Source organism: Chrysochloris asiatica, unplaced genomic scaffold (assembly GCF_000296735.1).
Source record: "Chrysochloris asiatica unplaced genomic scaffold, ChrAsi1.0 scaffold00014, whole genome shotgun sequence".
Classification (NCBI taxonomy): Eukaryota; Metazoa; Chordata; class Mammalia; order Afrosoricida; family Chrysochloridae; genus Chrysochloris; species Chrysochloris asiatica.
The window spans coordinates 7,791,970-7,814,135 of record NW_006408532.1 but is presented as its reverse complement, the minus strand read 5'-3'; the positions used below and the strand labels follow the sequence as shown (position 1 = coordinate 7,814,135).

The window sequence follows — 22,166 nt, the reverse complement described above, 5'->3', positions numbered from 1 at the left end:
CCTGTATAGGGTTTCCAAGTAGCGGCTGGTGAGCTGGAACCTCCAACCTTGCAGTTCAAACCAACCTTGCAGTCCAGTGCATTAACTCATAGCACCACACCAGGACTCCTTTCATAAAGATTACAGCCTTGAAAATCCTATGGGGCAGAGATCTACTCTATCCTATAGGGTCACTGTAAGTTGGAATAAACTTGATGGCAATGAAGTTAAATGCCCCCTGTGCCTTTCCACTCCCAGCCTAAGGCTCCCACCATTCACTGCCAAGGTTACCTGGTCCATCTGCAGCGTGGGGCTGACATTCCCTAGCATGAGCGGTCACAGTCAATCTACAGGCTCACACCAAACCTTACCCAGAGCTCAAGAAGCCTGCTGTCTCTGCCCCTTTCTGCCTGACAGCCCTGCATGTGTCGTCCTGCAGGTCCTCACCAGTTTCAGGTAGAGCTCCACGTCTTTCTCCTTCAGTGTGGAATACACCTTTTCCATCTTGTAGGTGATGCCACATTGTGAGTCATCCAGGCTCTTGATGAAGTTGTCCCGGATCTCAGCCATGAGGTTGGTGAAACAGAAAAAGGTGTCCGCCTCAGCATGCTCTGGGGGAGATGGGAAGGGTATATATGGACAGAGGCAAGGGAAGTGGTACCCTCTCATATCCCACCCCACCTCTGATCTTCCCCATCTTTAAGCTTCACCAAGTTGCCCCCACCCTGTTGTCAGGCTCAGTTCTTACTCTGTCCTTGCCCACACTCTATCCCCAGACTAAAACCATTATCTCTGTCTTCTCACTCCCTCTTGCACTCTGTATACTCATGTAGCAATGCATTACATGTCCTCCCCATGACATTGTCCAGGGCATTACTTAAATCCTTTCTATTGTTCAGCTTCCTGTGGATACAAGGGGGCTTCAAAATGTTCATGGAAAAATGGTATTAAGGGATAATGGAATTTTTCCTTGAAATTTTTTCCAAGTCCCCTCACAGATCGAACTACTGACATGATTTTATGCTACAAGTATCAAGAAATGCAGTAAACACCCAATATTCTAGAATGTCAAGAGTCAGAAAAAAACTTGAGATGATCCAGGGAAACCCCTCATTTGACAGAGTAATGAAGTCCCAGAGAGAAGAAATGAGCTGCACAGCCTAATAAAACCCACCAGCCAGCCTTTCCTCAGCCCACTTTCATAAGGAACCAGCAAACAGATACAGGCAGCCGAGAACCCTTTACCTTTCCACTCACTGTTGGGATCTGTGGCAAAGGTATAGTAGAGGGGTCCCACAATCTCGTTCATGCCTTGCACATAAGCAATGCCAGGGTTGAGCTTGGCGTAGATGAACAGGATCCGCTCTACCACCTCCCAGTGGGCCTCACAGCCATTGGGCAACACCTCATACTCATTCAGGGATGATGGCACAGTGGTCTTGTGTGGGGAACTCATCTGAGAAGAGGAAGGGCTGTTAGGAAGGTGTGTGTGGCATTACCAATAATGTAATCTTATCCAAAATATTTACCATTCACACTTAACTTCCAAGAAATAGAAAACATGTTAAACACCACCATGAGGAGAAAACAACCAGCCAAATCCAGCGTGTCACACATTCTACAGGACAACTGGACTGAACTCTAATTTATGGTAAGACAAAGGGTAGAGACTGAGCGGAGGCATAAAGGCATTTTCTGGATGATGGAAATGATCTGCATATTCATGTGGTTGGGGGCTACACAGGCATATACATGAGTTAGACGTTATTTCGTTGTACTTAAGATTTGCACATTTTATTCCACACAGGTCACACTTTAATTAAAAGACAAAAATAAAAACATTATGTCAAAAACAGACAACTTTAAATATACCAGTCAAGAGATACACAGAGCAGAATGGGTTAAGTACTCAGGATCCTTCAATATGCTGTTTATAAGAAACATAGCAAAAAGATGGAGGCAGCCTAAATGCCCATTTACAGAAGAATGGGTAAGCAAACTTTGGTACATACACACAATGGAATACTACAAAACGTTGAATGAAATAATGAACCTGTCAAAAACCTCACATGGCTAAACCTGGAGGACATATATGTAAAACAGGACGAACACTGTTATACGATCAATTTTGTTAATAGTTAAAAAAACAACAACAATGTTTTATTGATAAAGAAACAATCTTTAATGGTTATAGGGGAGGTGGAGAGAAAATTATTCATGGGCTACAGTGTAGGCACATGTTAACATAGGTGACAGGGTAGGCAATACATAACAAGAGGAAGATTAGTAGAGGAAAGCAAAGCAGCAGGTAAGGTGATTAGAGGTAAATACTGTTAATTGATGGTACATGGAGAGGATTTCAACTATGCAATGAAGCAAAGTATATGATTTGTTGAATGTAAAACCGATGATCTGCTCTGTAAACCTTCAATCGATTCACAATAACAAGTTGGGGGAAAAAAGGAACAAAGTGTAAATTGCTACAATTTTATTAACTTGACCTATACTCACAGATGTAGTAGCTCAAAATACAAACCAAGAGGGAACAAGTGTTCACATCAACGATCAATCCTATCCCCTCAGTATACAGGACTAATAGGGACGGGCAACTTAGATGTTGGCTACCTAAAATGGGGGCTGTTATAATAGGGGGTGTTATAAAGGCACAAAGTGGCTGGCTTACGTATTTTTAAGAGGGAGTTAAGTTTCAGAGTGTGAGGGGAAGGTAGAATCCCCATTGAAGTTTTCATCTTGTCTAGAGAGTCTGGTGAAAGGAGATGGGGACAAGATTCATTTGATTCAATAGTGAGTAATTGTTATGACTAATTGCAATCATTCCAACTGTAAAGTTTTGTAACATAAAGGAGGGAGTAGTTAATCTTATAGTCCATTAACAGGACCCTTAGGATCACTAAGAGAAGAGTATGAGCAGAACTGTGGGACTCTAACCAGAAAAGCAGCGACACCAGAGATGGAGGCAGAGGTAATGGCATGGAGAGATAAAGCAGCTGAGGACTCTCGACTCATGCAAAGAGAAAGTGGTCAGGAAGCTGACTTGCAGAATGTGCCCTTTGGTTGTTTCAATGATTATATATTCCTGAGTGTTTTTGAGTACATTAAAAAAAAAAAAAAAACACCAGAGGGAAGAGAAGCTGATGATGCATGGAAGGGATTGTAATCATTGCAATGAAATAAAATACAATAGGATGAGTGCAAAACCAATGTTCTCCCATGTAAACTATCAATCAATTCACAACAAAGGCTTTAAAAAAAAAAGCAATTGTTGTAGGGGGTAAAAAATATAAATCTGCTCCAGATCATGAGACTAAAGAAACCTTACATCCCAATGCAACACATAAAGCTTGATTGGATCCTGGCTTAAAAGTAAACAATAAAAGATATTCTTGGGAAAATTAAGAGAACTGGAATAAGGATTAGCTGTTGCTGTTATATGCCATTGAGTCAGTAACAATTCATAGAGACATTCTGCACAACAGAAAGAAACACTGCCCGGTCCTGCACCAATCTCACAATCATTGCTAAGCTTGAACCCACTGCTGCTGCACTGTATCAGTTCATCTCACTGGAGGTCTTTTTCACTGAACCCTCCATTTTATCAAGCATGATATCCTTCTCCAGGGAATGGTCCCTCCTGAGAATATATCCAAAGTTTGAGAAAAGAAGTCTGGCCATCCTGACTTCCCAAGTTGGCTGTACTTCGTCCAGCACAGATCAGTTTGTTCTTCTGGCAGTCCAAGGTACTTGAATATTCTCCTCCAATATCATATCTCAAATGCATCAATTATCGTAGTGTCTTCCTTATTCTCAGTACAACTTTCTCATGTATATGAGGTTATTGAAAATAACATGGCTTGGGTCAGGCACACCTTAGCCCTCAAACTGACATCTTTGCCTTGAATGCTTTAAAAGGTCTTGTACAAAAGATTTGCCTGATGCAATACTTTGATTTCTTGACTGCTGCTTCCATGAGAGTTGATCCGAGCAAAATGAAGTCCTTGACAACTTCAATTTTTTTCTCCATTTATGTTATTTATTGTTCCAATGGTGAAGATTTTTGTTTTCTTTATATTGAGGTGCGAAGTCCTGGTGTGGTGCTGCAAGTTAATGCGCTGGACTGCAGTGTCGGCTTGAACCACAAGGTCAGCGGTTCAAGATCACCTTGAAAACCCTACACAAGGTCGGAAAGGGATCAGAACCAGCTCAAGGGCACTTAACAACAACTTACTGAGGTGCAACCCATAGTGAAGACTGTAATCTTTGATCTTTATCAGTATTTTAAAATAAATCTTCGCTTTCAGCAAGCAAGGTTCTGCATATCACAGGCTGTTAATGAGTCTTCCCCCAATCCTGATGCCATATTCTTCATACAATCCAGTTTCTCAGATTATTTGCTCCAAGATATAGATTGAATAACTATGGTGAAAGAACACAACCCTGGTACACACCTTTCCTAATTTTAAACCATTCAGTGTCCCCTTATTCTAGTTGAACAACTGCGTCTTAGTCTATGTATAGGTTCCTCATGAGCACAATTAAGTGTTCTGGAATACTCATTCTCTGCAATGTTGTCCATAGTTTATCTTGATCCACACAATCGAAAGCTTCTGCGTAGTCAATAAAGTACAGGTAAACATCATACTGGTATTCTCTGCTTTTAGCCAAGATCTACCTGACATTAGCAATGATATCCTTTATTCCATGTCATCTGAATCCGGCTTGAACCTTTGGCAGTTCCCTGTTAATGGACTGTTGCAGTCGTTTTTAAATTATCTTTACCAAAATTTTACTTGGATTAACATATCCAAGGATTTCCACATCCTGTTGAGTCACCTCTCTTCATTCCAAATACCTGTCTTCATTGGGAATACCTTTTTTAAACAATATAAAAGATGACTATACACATGGACCTCAACAGATGGAATACACAGAAATCAAGCTGACTATATCTGTGGAAAGAAATGGTGGAAAAGCTCTTTATCCTCAGCCAAAACAAGGTCAGGGGCAGACTGTGGGAGAGACAATCAATTATTCATATGTAAGTTCAGGCTGAAGCTAAAGAAAATACAAGTCCATGAGAGCCAAAATATGACCTGGAATAGGTGCCAGGTGATGTTATGGAACCACCGTTGACTTTAGATGTGACAGTGCTAAGGAGGAGATGTGCTCATTCTCGGGTGATGCCTGTTAAAGCACCCAAGGGTGAAGAGTCAGGACAAGAGATGTGGCTGAGTCACACACATAAAGCAGTATGCAAAGTGTCAATAATTGCTGAATCTGAGAGAAAAGCATTCAAGTGTGCACTGCATTGTTCCTTCAACTTTTTGGAATATTTGAAATTTTTCATTTAAAAAGTTTAAAGATAAATAAAAAGCAATAGCGCAGGGGTCCCCAGCCCCAGCTATCCATCAGAACCATTCGAGGAGCTTTTATAAAGATTCAGGTGCCTGGCCTCTATCCTAGATTTACTCTATCAGAAGCCCCACCACCACTACTGAAAAAACTCACTGCTATCATTCAACTCTGACTCATAGTGACCCTGTAGGACAGACTAGAAATGTTCCATAAGGTTTCCAAGGCAGAGCAGCTGGTGGGCTGGAACAAACCACCAACCCTTCCACTGGAAGCCAAGGATCAACCATTGTGACACCAGGGTTCCTGTTACGTGTTGTGGTGACATGCGTTGCTTTATGTGAACTTTTGCCTTTTTTTTAAAAAAAAAAAACAGCTTCAGAGACTTTCCCTTTTGCCCTACTTTTCTTCCCTCCAGAGAGTTAGTCCTATTTCCTAAGTAAACTGTAAACAACTAGATTTAATCCTTTTTGTCTGGCCAGGGCTGCAGCCTCCCCTGTGATTGGTATGCACCTTTCATGAGTTAGTCAATATACCTATGCAAATGAAATGACTATAGACTATGGAAATGATGTAACTACATCCTACTAAGTAAATAAAGTGTCTGTGGCCTACAGATAGGGGCCTGGTGAGTTTGTTGCCCCCACTTACTGGGAGGATTCATATCTTGAAACTGACAAGGAATTGAGTATATATGCAGTTGACCCTACAGAAGTTTTTCAGACAGACAAGAACAGAAGAGAGAAGGAGAAAGCAAGGAGGCAAAGAGCCTCCAAAAAGAACTATAATATAGGTCAAGGGCTATAACACAGAAGACAGCAACAGACCCACAAGGCAGAAGAGACAGATGTAAAGACCAAGACAAGCCTGTCCTCAGCAGGACAAAAGGAGGTCTGTCCTGACAGGGATGAGAGGATGCCTACACAGCAGAGAAGGCACATGCACAACCATGAGACGGGTCTGCTTGCCTGCATGGCCAATAGGTGCTGAGAAAGTTGTCCTGCACTAAAAAAGGCAGTTTTTGCCTACATACTTCCTGATCCTGATTCCAAGTTGTACCCTGCTGTTTCCCTTAATAAACGACTTGGCTATAAGTACAGTTGGTGAGTTATGTGGCCATTGCAATGGATTATTGTACCCAGCAGAGAAGCAGAATGTGCTGTGGGAGGAATTGGTAAAAAGGTTGGACAGTAGAAGTGTATCTGACCTCCACCTCATAAGGATCTGCCTTGGGCTGAACTTGTTCCTGGTCATTATCCCCCTGAAGTTAGAAAGGTTCCAATGCTGTTATTACTCTCACCATTTCACACCTGTATTAGAGCTGCAGGTAGACCCATGCAGAGATGACATATATAAAAAAAAAAACTCTCCATTTAATCCTCTCAACATCATTTGCAAGAGGAAGGGGATAATTAGAAAGGTTAGGTCACTCATCAAACGTCTTACATCAAATGGTGAAACTAGGACTTGAACTCAGACTCAGTCCAGAACCTGAGGTCCAGGCCTCTAAGCTAGACTGCCTCTCCAAAATGTTTGGTGCATTTCAGCTTTCTGAGAATCTGCACAGCCATGACCAGATTTCTTCCTTCTGGAAACTGAAAAGGCAGACAGGGATGGATCATGCCTAGAATTACTTGTTCAGAATCACGCAGCCATCAGCTCGAACTCCTTATCTACCATAGGTCCAGAGGGTCAAGGGAAGAAGCTTATTGTGGGGTTATCTGCCACCAGGACTAGACTCAACAGCTAAAATGAGTTAAGAGCTCAGCTCTCAAGCCTCAAATACTAAAGTGAAATGGATGACAGGAGGCAGTCCCTCTGCCCCTACTAAGACCCTTGAGTCAGAAAATCAGCCACCAAATAAGGGGGCTACCCACAAAGCAAGCTATATGGTTATTAAAACAGGCATTCTGCACCTCATGGCCATTCTGCTCAACACCAAGTCTGTCACAGGCACACATATCCCCATCATTGGAGTGGATATAACTTTATACCTGCTGTCCCTGCACTGAAAAGTGGCTGTTTTCTTAGAAGCCCAAATCCTTGAGCAAAGTCATTCTGCTTGGAGAATAATGCCTCTGCAGTATTATCCACCCCCAGCTGGGGTTCATACATCCAACATGACTTACCCAGAAGTGTTATCAGTTTCTGAAAAGCATACTCAAGTCAGAACCTTGGAGTCAGCCTTCATTTTGCTGTTGTCTTTACATCCACCTGCATATCCCTGTTGATTCTTCCTCCTAAATCTCTCAAGTCTTGTGTCCACTTCACCATAACCCAGGTCACCACCATCTCTTGCCTAGATGACCTCAGCAGCCTATTAAGAAGTCCCTCCACTTTCATTTCTGCCCCCTCAAGTCAAGATCCACACAGTACCTAAAGCAATCTTTTACAAAAACAGTCCTAAGTCACATCACTGCCTTGCTCAGATGCATCAACAATAACCCAGCCCTCCAGATAAAGGCCCCAAGTGGCTTCACCACCACCACCTTCTCCAGCATGCACTCCGGCCAAGGACTTTCCCACATAAGCTCTTCTCTCTACCCAGAATACTCTTTTGCTCTTCACCTTTCAGGCCTCAGCTTAAGTGTCACTTCCTCAGGGAAGCCATCACTGATAACCAAACCAACGCAGAACCCCACCCTCCATCTCCACTACTACCTCTCCCTATCCCATTATCTCATCACATCTGTCATTGCTTTTCAAAGAGCCATCTTCATCACAGTCTAGAAGCATCAACTCATCCATGGCTCACCCAGTAGGAGTGCAATGGGCATTCAATGTCTGACTTTCAAAAAGAGCCCCCAAGTGGACCAGCCTGAGCCAAGGTTGCTGAGCAACTGTTCAGGGCAGATGGTTATGGACCTGAAGCCCCTGTGGCCACTGCTCAAGGGCACAGGAAGTGAAAGGTTGGCACAGGTAGTCCTGAGGGCCCCCCAAGTTGGCACTTACATTTGTGACTCCACTCCGGTTCCGGGCCACTGTCTGGGATTTTAGTGTTGTCTGTTCCACCCGCTTACGAAGGGTCTCAAATTCATTCTGGGGGTCTAGGATGAGGAGACAGGGGTACTCTGTGGCCCTCTGGAAGAAGGATATGTCTGGGCACAGCCTCCTGTGAAGAGAGAACAGGAGAAAATGTCATTACTCAGGGCACAAGTTTGGGCCAATTCATCTGTACCTTGCTGCCAAAAGATTCTAAGCATCCTAAAAGGCATTAAAAAAAATTAAAACCACAATATGGTTCACCCCCAACGTCCCCCTACAAAAGCAATATAGTCATTGTATGTATATGAATGTTGTTGTTAAGTGCCGTCGAGTCGGTTCCGACCCACAGCGACCCTGTACAGGGTTTCCGAGGAATGCTGATGAGCTTGAACCACTGACCGTGTGGTCCAAACTAACTTTACAGTCCAGCGCATTAACCCACAGTGCCACACCAGGAGTCCTTGTATATGAATATACACCCATTTAAGAGACTGTAGGAGCCCTGGTAAAGCCGTGGTTAAAGCTCTCGGCTGCTAACAAAAAAGTCTACAGTCACTTGGAGAGAAAGGTGTGACAGTCTGCTTCTGTAAAGATTTATAGCCTTTGAAACCCTATGGGACAGTTGTACTCTTCGTACAGGGCAGCTATGAGCCAGAATTGACTTGATGGAAATGGACTGTTTTACGACACTGTACTGTGTTGACATTGTAGGCTAAGGACTCAACCACAAAATCTGTTTGAATGGCAAACTCACCAGCCACTCCTCAGAAACCCTATATACAGGGTTGCTATGAGTCAGAACAGACTCGATGGTCATTAACAATTGGATTGACTAATACCCTCCCCAAAATTCACATCCACATGGAAACTGAATGTAACCTTATTTAGCAATACGGTCTTTGCAGATACAAATTAAGTTTAAATGAGGTTCAATTGAATCTGGGCAGGCCTTAACCCAATGACTGGCATCTTCCAAAGAAGAGGACAACTTTGACACAGACACCCCAAGGGAACCACACATGTGAAGACAGAAGTGGAGAGTGGAGTTTTGCTGCCCCAAGTCAAGGATTGCCAAGTACTGCCTACAACCACCAAAGATAGAAGAGGTATGGAAGGATTGTTCCCTAGAGCCTTCTATGGAAGCATGGCCCTGCCAACAGCTTGATTTCGGACTTCTAGCGTCCAGGACAGTGAGACAATAAGGTTCAGTTGTTGAAACACCCAGTCTGTGATAATCTGTCAGGACAGTCCTAGAAAATTAATCCAGGGATAAAGGAGAACCTGGCAGTACAAATACAGAAGGAACAGCCAATCACTTCACTCGCTAGCCCATTCTCTGCCCATCATCAATGGGGTGAGAACTCAGCTACTAGAATCACCTACCAACAGCTCCTAAGACACCCATCCTTTGGGTATGAACTAGAAAAGGAAAGGGCCAAGCTGGGAAACTTCCCAGAAGTTCCATGGCCTGCGTCCAGCCCCCCAGAGACACTTACCGGACATCTTTGTCGATCTGCAGCAGCACCTCATTGTCCTTGAAGTATGTGTTCCACCGGCTGTCAGGGTTGGGGTTGAGTGGCTATGGGGAGAAAAGCAGTGACTCCGTCCTGGGTCCCAGGGAACACACTGGCCACTCAGCAGTGGCTTTCTATTACTAATTCCACCATGACCCAGCTGTGGCTCTGAGAAAGTCTAGAGCTACTAAAGGAGACAGCATGAGCCTCCTCTAGCCTCCTAAATCATGTGCAAACACCATAGCCCGAGCTGCAGTGGGCTCTAAGTATATCCCAACTTTGCAGGAACTGTTCTTCCTGTCCCACTGCCGGAGCTCTGTTGTTGTGTGTGCCACTGGGTTCAATTGTAATTAAGACAGAGAACTACCCCACACGGTTTTCCAGGCTGTAATCTCGATGGGAGCAGATCTCTAGGTATTTCTTCTCTATGGAGTCAATTGACCTTACAGTTAGCAGGTGGGTCCTTAATCACAGGGCTCCCTGTTGTCACTCCAGAACTCTGCATTCTAACAAGTGTTCACTAATTGTGGAATAAACAAATATTAGAATATTCCTGTTTCCACTGAGTAGCTTCTATGTCATAGTGACCCCGTAGGGCAGAGTAGAACCACCCCTGAGGGTTTCCAATGCTATCATCTTCAGGGAAGTAGATTGCTGCATCTTTCTACAATGGAGCAGTTGGTAGGCACAAACTGCCTACCTTTCAGTCAGCACAGTTACCACTGTGCCACCAGGACTCCTTACTACAACACTGTTATTGCCATTGTTACACACCATCATAGCGACTGGGTATAGAGTTTCTGCGGAACGGGTGATGGGTCTGAACTGCTGACCTTGTGGTTAGTAGTCTAGAGCCTACCCTTGAGCACATAATTGTAACATTAGTTCTCTTCAAATCTAATCTGTTAATGGTTTGAGTTACCAATTTCAACAGGTGCAATTCACCTCCACTGTGAAGCACCCAAGGAGGAGCTAGATATTTGTCAATAGAAGAGGGTTTTCTCTAGGCCCCAGAAAGTTTATCCTCACTCTGGCCCTGTTCTGATCTTTCTATAAAATCAAAGTATCTTTTTCAAGGAACTGAGATGTACGTAAAGGAGACCAATGTACGCAGAGACTTGGCACAGTGCTGTATACATGTTTATATTATTGGCTGGGCCCTGAGAACCTGTACTTTGTCTAGGCCTGGGGAAGAGAAGGGAGACACAATGGTCTTCAGGGAATGCGAAGCCAAATTCAGATGTTGTTGTTGTTTTTAAATGCCGTCGATTCGCTTCCGACCCATAGTGACCCTGTATAGGGTTTCCAAGGAGCAGGTGGTGAGCTTGAACCACTGAACTTGCAGTTCAAACAACTTTGCAGTCTGACACATTAGCCCACAGTGCCACACCAAGCCAAATTCAGATAGGAGATACTAAAGATTCCAGAGGAGATCAAAGCCAGACCAATTCTATCCTCGAGGTTGGGCAGACCTTACCTGCTCCCAAACCTCCACCATCCCCATGCTGCACCCTCTGTTCCCACTGCTGACCCCAACTCACATGGTCTTCAAAGGTCACATCCTCTCTGGACACTCCCAAGTTGGCTTTGGCAATGCCAGGCTGGATAATCATTTCCCTCAGGAACTGAGAATACAGCTCCCTGCAGGAGAGAAGATAACAAGAGGATGATCCCCAAAGGTACTATCCAGGTAGCCCAGAGAAGCAGTTACAGGAGGCAGGATGGTCGCAACAACTCCTGCTCCATCAGATATGAAAGCCCTGCCATCCCCCATCCTTTCATGGGTCTTACCTCTGCTTGGCCAGAATGGAGGTCCATGAGTCTCTCTCCAAGGGAAGGTAGTTCAAGAGAATCTGCACAACAGGAAAGAGGTAAGGCTCAGGTGACTCCCCTAGCCCCAACCCTTGGCAGGGGATGGAGGCTGCCTTGAGAAGAATGTCTAATAAAGCCCATAGAAGACAAGATGGACTCAAACCCAGGAACACGGGTGTGAGTTAGGGGCAGCCTCCCCTTTCCTCCCACGGCTTCCTTTCTTCCAACCCAGCCCTTTTCCTCACACACACTCTTTCAAATGATAACACAACTATGTGTTCAAGGGAACTGGAGACCAGGACATCCGGCTTCCACCCCCACCTCAGCTACAAGCTGTGGGGAAAGCATACGGCCTTTTTTTTGTTCCAATATGCACCACTTCCACTATACTGTACAGACTGGGGAGCAGAGGGCTTCACTGGCATTAGAAAGTGGCCCATCCCCAAGGTGATCCTATAGGAGATGCCAAGAGGAAGAGAAAACCCAGAACAGCCCAGAAAGGCTTCCTCAGGCAAGCAAGGAAAGGTGCAAGACAGGAAAAAGGGTCCAGGGGTGGGGACAGGCCATGCAGGAACCCAGGGACTCAGCAAAGCAGAAGCCCCACCCCAGGCACACCCACCTTCCAGCAGAGGCACCGCAGTCCGCCCTCACAGGGTATGCCTGTGAACACAGCAGGCAAAGGTCACACCCCAGGGCAGAGTTCCAGAACCCCCAGTCCTCTACTTCAGGAGCCAGTTGGCAGGGAGTAGGATAGACAAAAGATACTCATTCTTCTACCAGAGAGATTACTAGATTGGATGCTAATCCAGGTTTAGTTTCTCTCCACAGCCCCAGCCCACAGCCCCAGTCCCCAGCCCCAATCTCCTCCGTCCAGAATGTTCTTTTGGGGATAATGTCACTTCTCATCCTGGATATTTCCTCCTTAGAATAGTCTTTATCTAATCCCATCTCCCCCAGGCAAAGTCAGGTCTCCTATTATAAATATGAATGGCTCCATGGTTTCTCTTTTTTAGCATTCATCAACGTGGTAAAATCATTGCACCTATTTTAGTGTCTTTAAGACCTACTACAGGAGCTTTGGCAGCGTAATGGTTACGAATTGGGCTGCTAATCTCACGGTCAGCGGTTCGAAACTGTTCCACAAGAGAAAGATGAGGCTTTCTGCTCCCGTAAAGATTTACAGCCTCGGAAACACTGTACAGGGTCGCTATGAGTAGGAACCAACTCCACGGCACATCACAACAACAACAAAGCCTAGTACTGGGTAAGTCTTCCAGAAACAGGAAGTACATCTGTTTTCTATTCCCAGTGCCTAGCACAGGGCATGACACTCAGAAGATCTCCTGTAAAGTATTTGTAGACTATACCTTGAACAATGAATGCTAAGTACTTTACAGAGATGATTTCACTATTATAACCCTACTATGTGACATGGTGGAGTCCTGGTGTGGCACTGCAATATAATTCTCTAGACCGCAAGGTCAGTTTTAACTGCAAGGTGGGTGGTTCAAACCTTGGAAACCTTACAGAGGGTTGCTATAGGTCAGAACTGACTGGATGGCACTTAACAACAACATAACTTATTAGGACTTCTGGTGTGGCACTAAAGATAAGCACTGGTCTGCAAACCACAAGCTGCTCCTCAGAAACCATACACAGAGTTGCTGAGTCAAAACTGAATCAACAGCACTTAACAACAACAACAACTTATTGAGTAGAGTCCTGGTATGGCACTGTAGGATAAGCACTAGACTGCTAAAAGAAACATCAACAGTTCAAACCCACCAGCTGCTCCTCTGAAACCCTATAAAGGGTTACTGTGAGTTGGAAATGGCTCAATGCCACTTAAAACAACATCATAAACTATTAAACCCTAGTTAGGTATGGGAGATGAGTATCATTGTCCTCATTTTACAGATAAGGAAACAAGCAAGGATTCAAACACAGGTCTGCCTGACTCTAGAGACCAAACTCTTAACCACTACTCCAGACAGCACAAATCCCAGGACACCTCAAGATCTTCAGGGTCTAAATATTAGTCACTAGCTATCATGAACCGAAAGACAAACTTCTACAATATTCTCAGGAACCTCACTAGAGTAGCTGTTGCTATGGTATCCTGGGGGCTGTGAACATGAGCTAGTGCCCCCACCTCAGAATTTGAATGGGGATGTGGGGATACCTCAAGAACTCCTTGCTAGCAAACCTATAGGGGCAATTAACTGATGGTACATGAAGGGGACTATAATCATTATAATGAAACCAAGTATATGATTTGTTGAATATAAAACTGATGATCTCGCCTGTAAACTTTCACTCAATTTACAATAAAAACTTAAAAAAAAAAACTATAGGAGCAGAAGCTACACAAAATATCCTGGTATATTTTTAAAGACAGGCAAAAAGCTGCCTGTCTCTGTGCTAGAAGGTTACCACCACCACGGAGAGCAAAGTCAAACATTACTGAAGTCCAGCTCCTTAAAGTCAGTTCCCCAGGCTGGACTTTCACCAAGAACCAAGGTTCACTGTTGCCTCACACCACAAGCAACTGTTGGTGTTATTAAGTGCTGTCAAGTCAGTCCTGACTCATAGCAACCCTGTAGAGGGTTTCCAAGGAGTGGCTGGTAAGTTTGAACCGCTCTGTGGTTCAAACCGACCTTGTAGTCCAGTGCCTTATCCCACAGTGCCACAGTAAGACTCCAGGAACAACTCTGGGGTTAACCAAATTCCCACAATAGAGGAAGCTTGATGGAGAAGGAGGAAAGGTATGATTGAGGCTGTAAAGGTCTCCTCCTGACTCTCATCCTCAGTCTGAATCTCAGTAAGTTACTCTCAAGAGCTTGGTACCTCCCTGTTGGAGGCCTGAGGCATATTAACCATAGTCCTCTGAGCTCAGTGAAGTCACTGATTCAGCTCTACAGAATCTGGAGAAGACAATATGAGTTACCAAACAGAGCAGCCTCCAGGACTGACCATGGGATCCCTCCCTTCCATCCTAGCTACACTCGGTCCTAGGGGAACCCTGAAAATAGAATTGCTTCTTACCACTAAAACTGAGTTCCCGAAGCTTTTCCAAGGCAATCATGGGTTCCTTTAGGACATCCTGGAAATCTGCAATCCTAGAAGGGAAAGAAGGGAACAAATGAAATACATGCAATACTCAAAGTGACAGAGGCATAGTCCCCAAGCCTATATCCCAGTTTATTCCCTCCCTTTCATTAAATAAAAATGGCAAAGTTTAGTCAAGATCCTAACCAGTCAGCTTTTTGGCAACTATAAATGAGATATTCCCAATATCACTTCTTCCTCTAAACCCAGAGACAGAGAATACTAATGAAGAAACTTGAGAAGCACACTTGTGTGGTGGAGGTGGTGGTTGTGTGCAGGTTGAGTCGGTTCTGACTCAGAGCGACCCTGTATAGGGTTCCTGGTGGTCTAATGGTTAGGATTCGGCACTCTCATCCCCACATTCGATTCTCCATCAAGGCAGCATCTTTTGGAGTTCTGGTGTGGTGCTGCAAGCTAATGCACTGGAATGCGAGGTAGGCTGAACCACAAAGTTGGTGGTTCAAACTCACCAGCCGCTCCTATGAAACACTATATAGGCTGCTATGAGTTGGAACCAACCTGAATGCATTTAACAAGAATAGGATTTCCGAGATTGCAAATCTTTACCAGAGCAGAAAGTCTCATCTTTCTCCTGCAGAGTGGCTGGTAGATTTTAACTGATAACCCTATTGTTAGCAGGCCAATTCATAACTCACTAGCTACCAGGACTATTTACATACTTATGCAGAAGTTTGCAGATGAACACCATAGAACTGTTGCTGTTAAGTGTCATACAGTAAGTTCTAACTCATAGCGACCCTTTATAGGGTCTCCAAGGAGCAGCTGGTGAATATGAACCATCAAGCTTGTGGTTAACAGTGCTGTGTTTATCCTAGGGCTCCACACCTGGACTCCACCATAAAATTAGACACATTCTAATATTTTGAGAGTTGACATTATTGGAAACTTCCTGCTGGGCTGGTCCAGCCCACAGAACTACACAACATGAACTCAATGAACTCTAGAAACCATGATTAATTTGATTGGCATATAACAGTCTTGTGGAACCTGCACTCAGCTTTCCATGCTCAAAAATACGACCATTTTAAGGACCTCTGGAGCTGCCAAAAGGAGCCATGGTGGCACACTGCTTAAAGAGCTTGACTGCAAGCCAAAGGTTGCAGTTCTAACTCACCAGTCACCCATGGAGAAAAGGAAGTGGTAGTTTGCTTCCTAAATAGTCATAACCTTGGAAACCCTATGGGGCAAATTCTACTCAGTCCTACAGGGTCACTGTGAGTCAGAGCACACTCGATGGCAGTGGGTTTTTGGTTTGAAGCTGCCACAATCAAGGATAAATGATTTGAAAATCAAGTCTTGGAGCCTTAAATGTGAGCATATTTAGCTAATGCACAGGATGTCGATGGTCTGGGCAACTCAGGTTCTCTAGCATTTCGGTAGGAAAAATGGTATGAGGGAGAGGTAGCATTTGAAGAGGTTACTGGGGTGAGGAAGTAACAGGTGAAAAAGAGGCGGGAGAGGGAAGGACATCAACGCCTTAAGTAAGCAAGTCCTACATGAGATTAGAGGGAATCCGGGAGCCCGGGAAGAGGAGGAAAGGGTGCACTGGGGCAGGAGTGCAAGAGGAGCAGTAGAGGTGTCTCCGCTCCAGTCCCCCTCAGGCCCACTGGCGGGGAGCCGCCCGAATCCCACTGCCTGGGGGCTACTGATTCCTGGGTGCACTCCGTGGGACAGAGGGGCCAACCCCCATGGCCCCTTACCGGGTCTTGTGCAGACTCGACATGGTGTTGACTTCCGGATCTCCCCGCTGCCGCCGTCGCCGCCGCCCACCCAGACACGCGGGGAGTTCTACAAAAGCCTCCGGCCGGAAACACAATCACCCACGCGCCCGTTCCGCCCAACTCAATCCCTGTAGGTCCAGCCCCGTTCACGTGCTGACCCCTCTCTGGGCCCCGCTACTAGACTGGGTAACGTACACCGGACGTCTAGGTGCGGGGAGCTTACCGCCCGCTTTCGGGCCTTGTGGACCGTTTTGGACCTTGCGCCTTAAGTGAGAAGTTGCGGCAGAGACCGGCCTAAACAGTGAGCCCTAGGGCTATTATTCTTTGCACTTCCCTTGGCCCTCACTTTCTAGTTGTGCGATGTACATGCCACCCTCTGCTTACACATACTTCATCTTGACCTGTAATTAATTGTTTGGTTAATGAGTGTCCGCCTCCCCTTCCCAACTATACAGTTCCTATGCTAGTCGTTTGTACTGAATCCTAAAGGACTATATAGCAGTAACCTGCACAGACCAGGCAGTTCAATAAATACTGGATGGAGAAGAATTAGAAATCAGGGATTCCCAGAGTTTGGGATTTTAAAAAATAATTTCATTATAATTTCAGACTAAGAAAGAAAAAAAGTATTTAGCAGCCTTACATTGATTTTCTCTACTAATATGGGTTCATATGTGCATAATTGTCATTTTTTAAGTTTCTCCAAACATCAATGAAAACTCTGAGTGGACTTTTTACTCAGTAAAATGCTTCCAGCTCCCAAGTGTGTCACAAGGAAGTAATCATCTAATGGAAAATAGATACACAGATACCTGTTTCTAAATTAATTCAACAATTACTGGTACCATTATGTGTTAGAAACTGGGGTAAATGTTTCTGAAGAAGACAAAAATTAAGTTTCTTTGTATGAAATATGTAAAATGAATAAACACTGACTTTGAATGACATGAAAGGAATGTTTTTCAAGTAAAGGGAAAACCAGGTACCCCTTTAAAATGTTAGGTAGGAAGACAGGGGGTAACTCAAATGCTATGTTAAGAAAATATAAAAATAACTTGGTAGGGGCAACCAACCTCCAGCTTAACAAGAGGGAAGGAGATCTACAGCCTAAAATTGATTCCTATGAGCCAGAGGTCAATCAGATCTCCTCCCTCCAACCTTTTGACCAGTTTTGACACTTCTCACTGCATTCTCTTCTGCTGGGTTTTATATTTCACTGCTGCCTTAGTCATCAGGTGATGTTATAACAGAAATAGCATGAGTCAATGGCTTTAATAAATAAATTTATTCTCTCAGAATTTAGGATGCTAGAAGTCTGAATTCAGAGCGCTTGCTCTGGAGAAAGGTTCTTGTCGCCTTTCAGCATCTGTAGGCCCCGAATTCCTTGGAGATTTCCATGTGTCTTTGGCAACTGTCTTTCCCTGGATCTAGGAGCTTCACGGTGTAGGGACCCCAGGTCTAAAGAATGCACTCCACTTTTGGTCCTTCTTTCTTGGTAGTCAGTACCTCTCATCTCTGCTCATTTCTGTCACCTTTTATCTCTTATAAGATGAAAGCTGTTATAGGCCACACCCCTGGAAAATTCCCTTTCATCAGATCAGAGTTGTGATGGGATTAAGGGCATTGTAGCCCACCATTAATCCTTATTGGTTTATCACATCAGATCACATCATGGGGAGGCATCACAGATCTGCCACATTACATCATTGCAAAACTGCCAAACCTCTGCCAAGTTGACACACACTTTGGGGTGACAATTCAGTCTATGACACTTGTAATAACTACACAGACAATACTCACAATTATGGACTTTATTAGGGAAGGTGTATTGTTAAGTGCTGTCAAATCGGTTCTGACTTGTAACAACTCAGTATAGGGTTTCTGAAGAGCAACTGGTGGATTTGAACTGCTGACCTTGTGGTTAACTGTCCAGTGCTTATCATATAGTGTACTTTACAATTCAGAATTTGAAACAACTCAGGACACAGTTCTTTGATTAAGACAGCTTCTCAGCTGTGAATGCCATCAGACCTCTCTCTAGTCCTAGACCACTCAGTGCCTTTGCCCTTCAGCCTGGCCTCTAGCCTGTTCAAGCTAAGTGTTAACAAAACTCTTAGCTTCATCAGTAATTGCCCATAGACACCCCACTCAGCCAGTGTCTTAGACTGTGTTTTCTAAAGAAGCAAAGTCAGTGATGTTTATGCATGTATATATAAAGAACAATGTGGCACTGTAGAATTAGCACAGAACTTCGAACCATAGAATCAGCGGTTCACACCCACCAGCTGCTCCTCAGAAACCCTATATAGGGTCGCTATGAGTCAGAACTGACTTGACAGCACAAAGAGAAGTTTATATCAAGGATATGGTTCATACAATTGTAGTTGTTGTTAAGTGCTGTCAAGTTAATTCCAACCCATAGTGACCTAATATAGGATTTCAGAGGAGCAGCTGGTGAGCTTGAACTGCTGACCTTGTGGTTCAAACTGATTTTGCAGTCTAACACATTAACCCACACAATTGTTGTTGTTATGTGCCATGGAGTTAGTTCTGACTCATAGTGACCCTGTACAGGGTTTCCAAGGCTGTAAATCTTTACGGGAGCAGAAAGCTTCATCTTTCTCCGGCAGAACAGTTGGTAGTTTCGAACTGCTGACCTTAAGGTTCACAGCCCGATTTGTAACCACTACACTACCAGGCTCCTTAAAGGTAGGAGGACTTGAGGACTAAGGTGCGCCTGACCCAAGCCATGGTATTTTTAATAACCTCATATGCATGTGAAAGCTGAACAGTGAATAAGGAAGACCGTAGAAGAATTAATGTTTTTGAGTTATGTTGTTGGAAGAGAATATTGAAAGTGCCATGGGCTGTCAAAAGAACTAACAGGTCTGTGTTGGAAGAAGTGCAGCTCCTTGGAGGCCAGGATGGCCATACTTCGGCTCTCATACTTCAAACATATTGTCAGGAGGGGCAAGTCGCTGAAGAAGGATCTCATATTTAGCAAGGTGAAGGGTCAGAGAATAAAGAGGAAGAACCCCAGTGAGATGGGTTAGCAAAGTGGCAGCATCAATGGGCTCAAGCGTGGCAACAGTTGTGAGGTTGGCCCAGGATCGGGCAGTGTTTCGTTCTGTTGTGCATAGGGTCGCAATGAATCAGTACCGACTCTATGGCACCTAACAACAACAACAAAGAATGATGGAATCTGCAATAAGATTGCATTGTTATCTATTGGTTGCTTTGGGTAGTATTGACATTTTCACAATGTTAAGTCTTCCTGTCCATGAACGTATTATATTCTTCCATTTTTGTAAATCTTGTTTGGTTTCTTGTAGTAGTGTTTTGTAGTTTTCTTTCTATAGGTCTTTTGTTTTTCTGGTTAGATTTATTTCTAAGTATTTAATCTTTTGGGTGTCTATTGTAAATGGTATTGTTTTTCCTAATTCCCTTTCATAGTTGCCTTTATTAGTGAAGTAGAATCCAACTTATTTTTGTATATTGATCTTTATCCTGTCACTTTGCTGAATTTTTTAGTGAATTCCAATAATTTCCTTGCCGAGTCTTTGTGATTTTTCTATGTATAGGAGCATACCTTCTGCAAATAGAGTTTTGCTTCTTCTTTGCCAATTTGGATGCCTTTATTTTCCCTTTCTTGCCTTATAGCTCTGGCTGAGACGTCCAACACAATGTTGAATAGAAGTTGTGACAAAGGGTATCCTTGTTTGAAAAAAGAATAATATTTTCAACAAATTGTGGTTGAATAATAAGTTACTCATGTAAAATAAATGAATTTCAATCCGAATCTTGCACCATTTATAAACATTAACAAAAAATGGTTTATAGACCTGATTGTAAAACTTAAAATTAAAAGAAGTCTAGAAGAATGCAAATACAACTATGAATGTGGTAGAGCATTCGAAACCATGAAACCTTCCAATGGACTAATGGAACATGTGAACATCAATCTCCACTACTCTAAGACCAGAAATAGACAGTGCCTCTACCGCTAACTGCCCTGAAAGAGATCACATTAGAGAATCCCAGATAGAGTAGAAGAAATGTGGAACAAAATTCAAAATTCTTTAATTATAAAAAAAGACCAGTTTTACTGGTGAATAAGTGACTGGAGGAACCTGAGACTATGGCCCTTAATCAACCTTAAGGTCTGAAAGGGAACTCACCCTTGTGGCCCTATTTTCAGCCAAGCAGAAGACAGATTTATAGGGGGGCACAACACTATGGAATGGTCAATCATTCAAATTCAAAAGGGCAACATATGCCTAAGGACAAAGTTGAGAAGGGATAGGCAAGTGGGTGGAATGCAAATAAGAACCACAGGGAGGAAGCAGGATGACTGTTGTTTCATAGAGGGGATTTTAATCATTGAGATAAAACAATGTATATGATTTGTTGAATGTAAAGCTGATGATTTTGTCTGTAAACATTCAATTCACAATAAGAAGAAAAAAAAAAACAGAAACAAAGAATGTTACATCTTATAATTCCAATTTTATAATAAAGTTTGAAAAAAAATAAAGTCTTCAAGAAAACATAGGATGGAAAAAACAATTACAAACTTCATATGGAAAGGAAAGAGACCCAGGATAAGCAAAGCACTGCTTAAGAAGAAGAATAAGGTTGGAGGCTTCTCACTTCCCGACTTCAATATTTACTACATGGCTACAGTGGTCAAAACAGCTTGGTACTGGTACAATGAAAGATACAAAAATCAATGGAACAGAATCCAGAATCTAGAAATTACCCATCTACATACAGCCAACTGATTTTTGACAAACACCTAAATATATCACATGGGGAAGGGATAGTCTCTTCAACAGATGGTGCTGGCAGAACTGGAAAGCGATTCACAAAAGATTGAAACAAGACCTTCACCTCACACCGTATGCAAAAACCAACTCAATTGGTTTATGAAGGCCATCAATTAAAAAATAGGAACAAATGTGAGGGCACTAATTCAGGGAATGCACAGACTACAAAACATTTTGGAAACTATACAAACAAAAGTAGTCAAAATGGATGAGTGGGACATACTAAAAATTAAAAACTTATGTGCATCAAAAGACTTTACCAGAAGAGTAAAATGGGAACCCACAAAATGGGAAAAAATCTTTTGTAATGGCACATCAGACAAGGGATTATTTCTAAAATATATAGGAAAACACAACACCTCTACAAGAAAAAGACAAATAACACAGATAAAAAATGGGCAGAGAACATGAACAGACACTTCACCAAGGAAGAGATCCGGGCAGCCAACAAACATATGAAGAAATGTTCACGATCACTAGCCATTGTTATTGTTATTGTTAAGTGCCGTCGAGTCGATTCCGACCCATAGTGACCCTATATAGGCTTTCCAAGGAGCAGCTGGTGAGCTTGAACCATCGTTTCAGTTCAAACGACTTTGCAATCTGACGCATTAGCCTACAGCGCCACACAGAGAGATGCAAATCAAAACAACAATGAGATATCCTCTCACATCAGCAATAACAGCAAAGATCAAAAAAGTAGAGGACAATAAATGCTAGCAGGGATGTTGAGAGACTGGGATATTTTTGCATTGCTGGTGGGACTGCAAAATGGTCCAACTTCTCTGGAAAACAATATGGCGCTTCCTCAGAACGTTGGAAATAGAAAT

At 43.4% G+C, this 22,166-nt stretch overlaps 1 protein-coding gene across 2 annotated transcripts in view; it reads right to left on the bottom strand.

Moving 5' to 3' along the window:
* The window catches only part of TBC1D13 (TBC1 domain family, member 13), a 34,903-nt gene extending 18,356 nt beyond the window's left edge, over window positions 1-16,547 (bottom strand). The window contains exons 1-9 of one of the 2 annotated variants that reach the window (XM_006834842.1): window positions 16,490-16,547; window positions 14,706-14,779; window positions 12,280-12,320; window positions 11,640-11,701; window positions 11,390-11,489; window positions 9,831-9,913; window positions 8,302-8,461; window positions 1,225-1,435; window positions 427-590 (exon numbers count right to left, since the gene is read on the bottom strand). In XM_006834842.1, coding sequence (XP_006834905.1) covers window positions 427-590; window positions 1,225-1,435; window positions 8,302-8,461; window positions 9,831-9,913; window positions 11,390-11,489; window positions 11,640-11,701; window positions 12,280-12,320; window positions 14,706-14,779; window positions 16,490-16,512 — 918 coding nt within the window. In that variant the 5' untranslated portion in view covers window positions 16,513-16,547. The remainder of the gene's footprint in view (window positions 1-426; window positions 591-1,224; window positions 1,436-8,301; window positions 8,462-9,830; window positions 9,914-11,389; window positions 11,490-11,639; window positions 11,702-12,279; window positions 12,321-14,705; window positions 14,780-16,489) is intronic. The other variant, XM_006834843.1, reaches the window with a different exon arrangement.
* Between the last annotated feature and the right edge of the window lie 5,619 nt (window positions 16,548-22,166).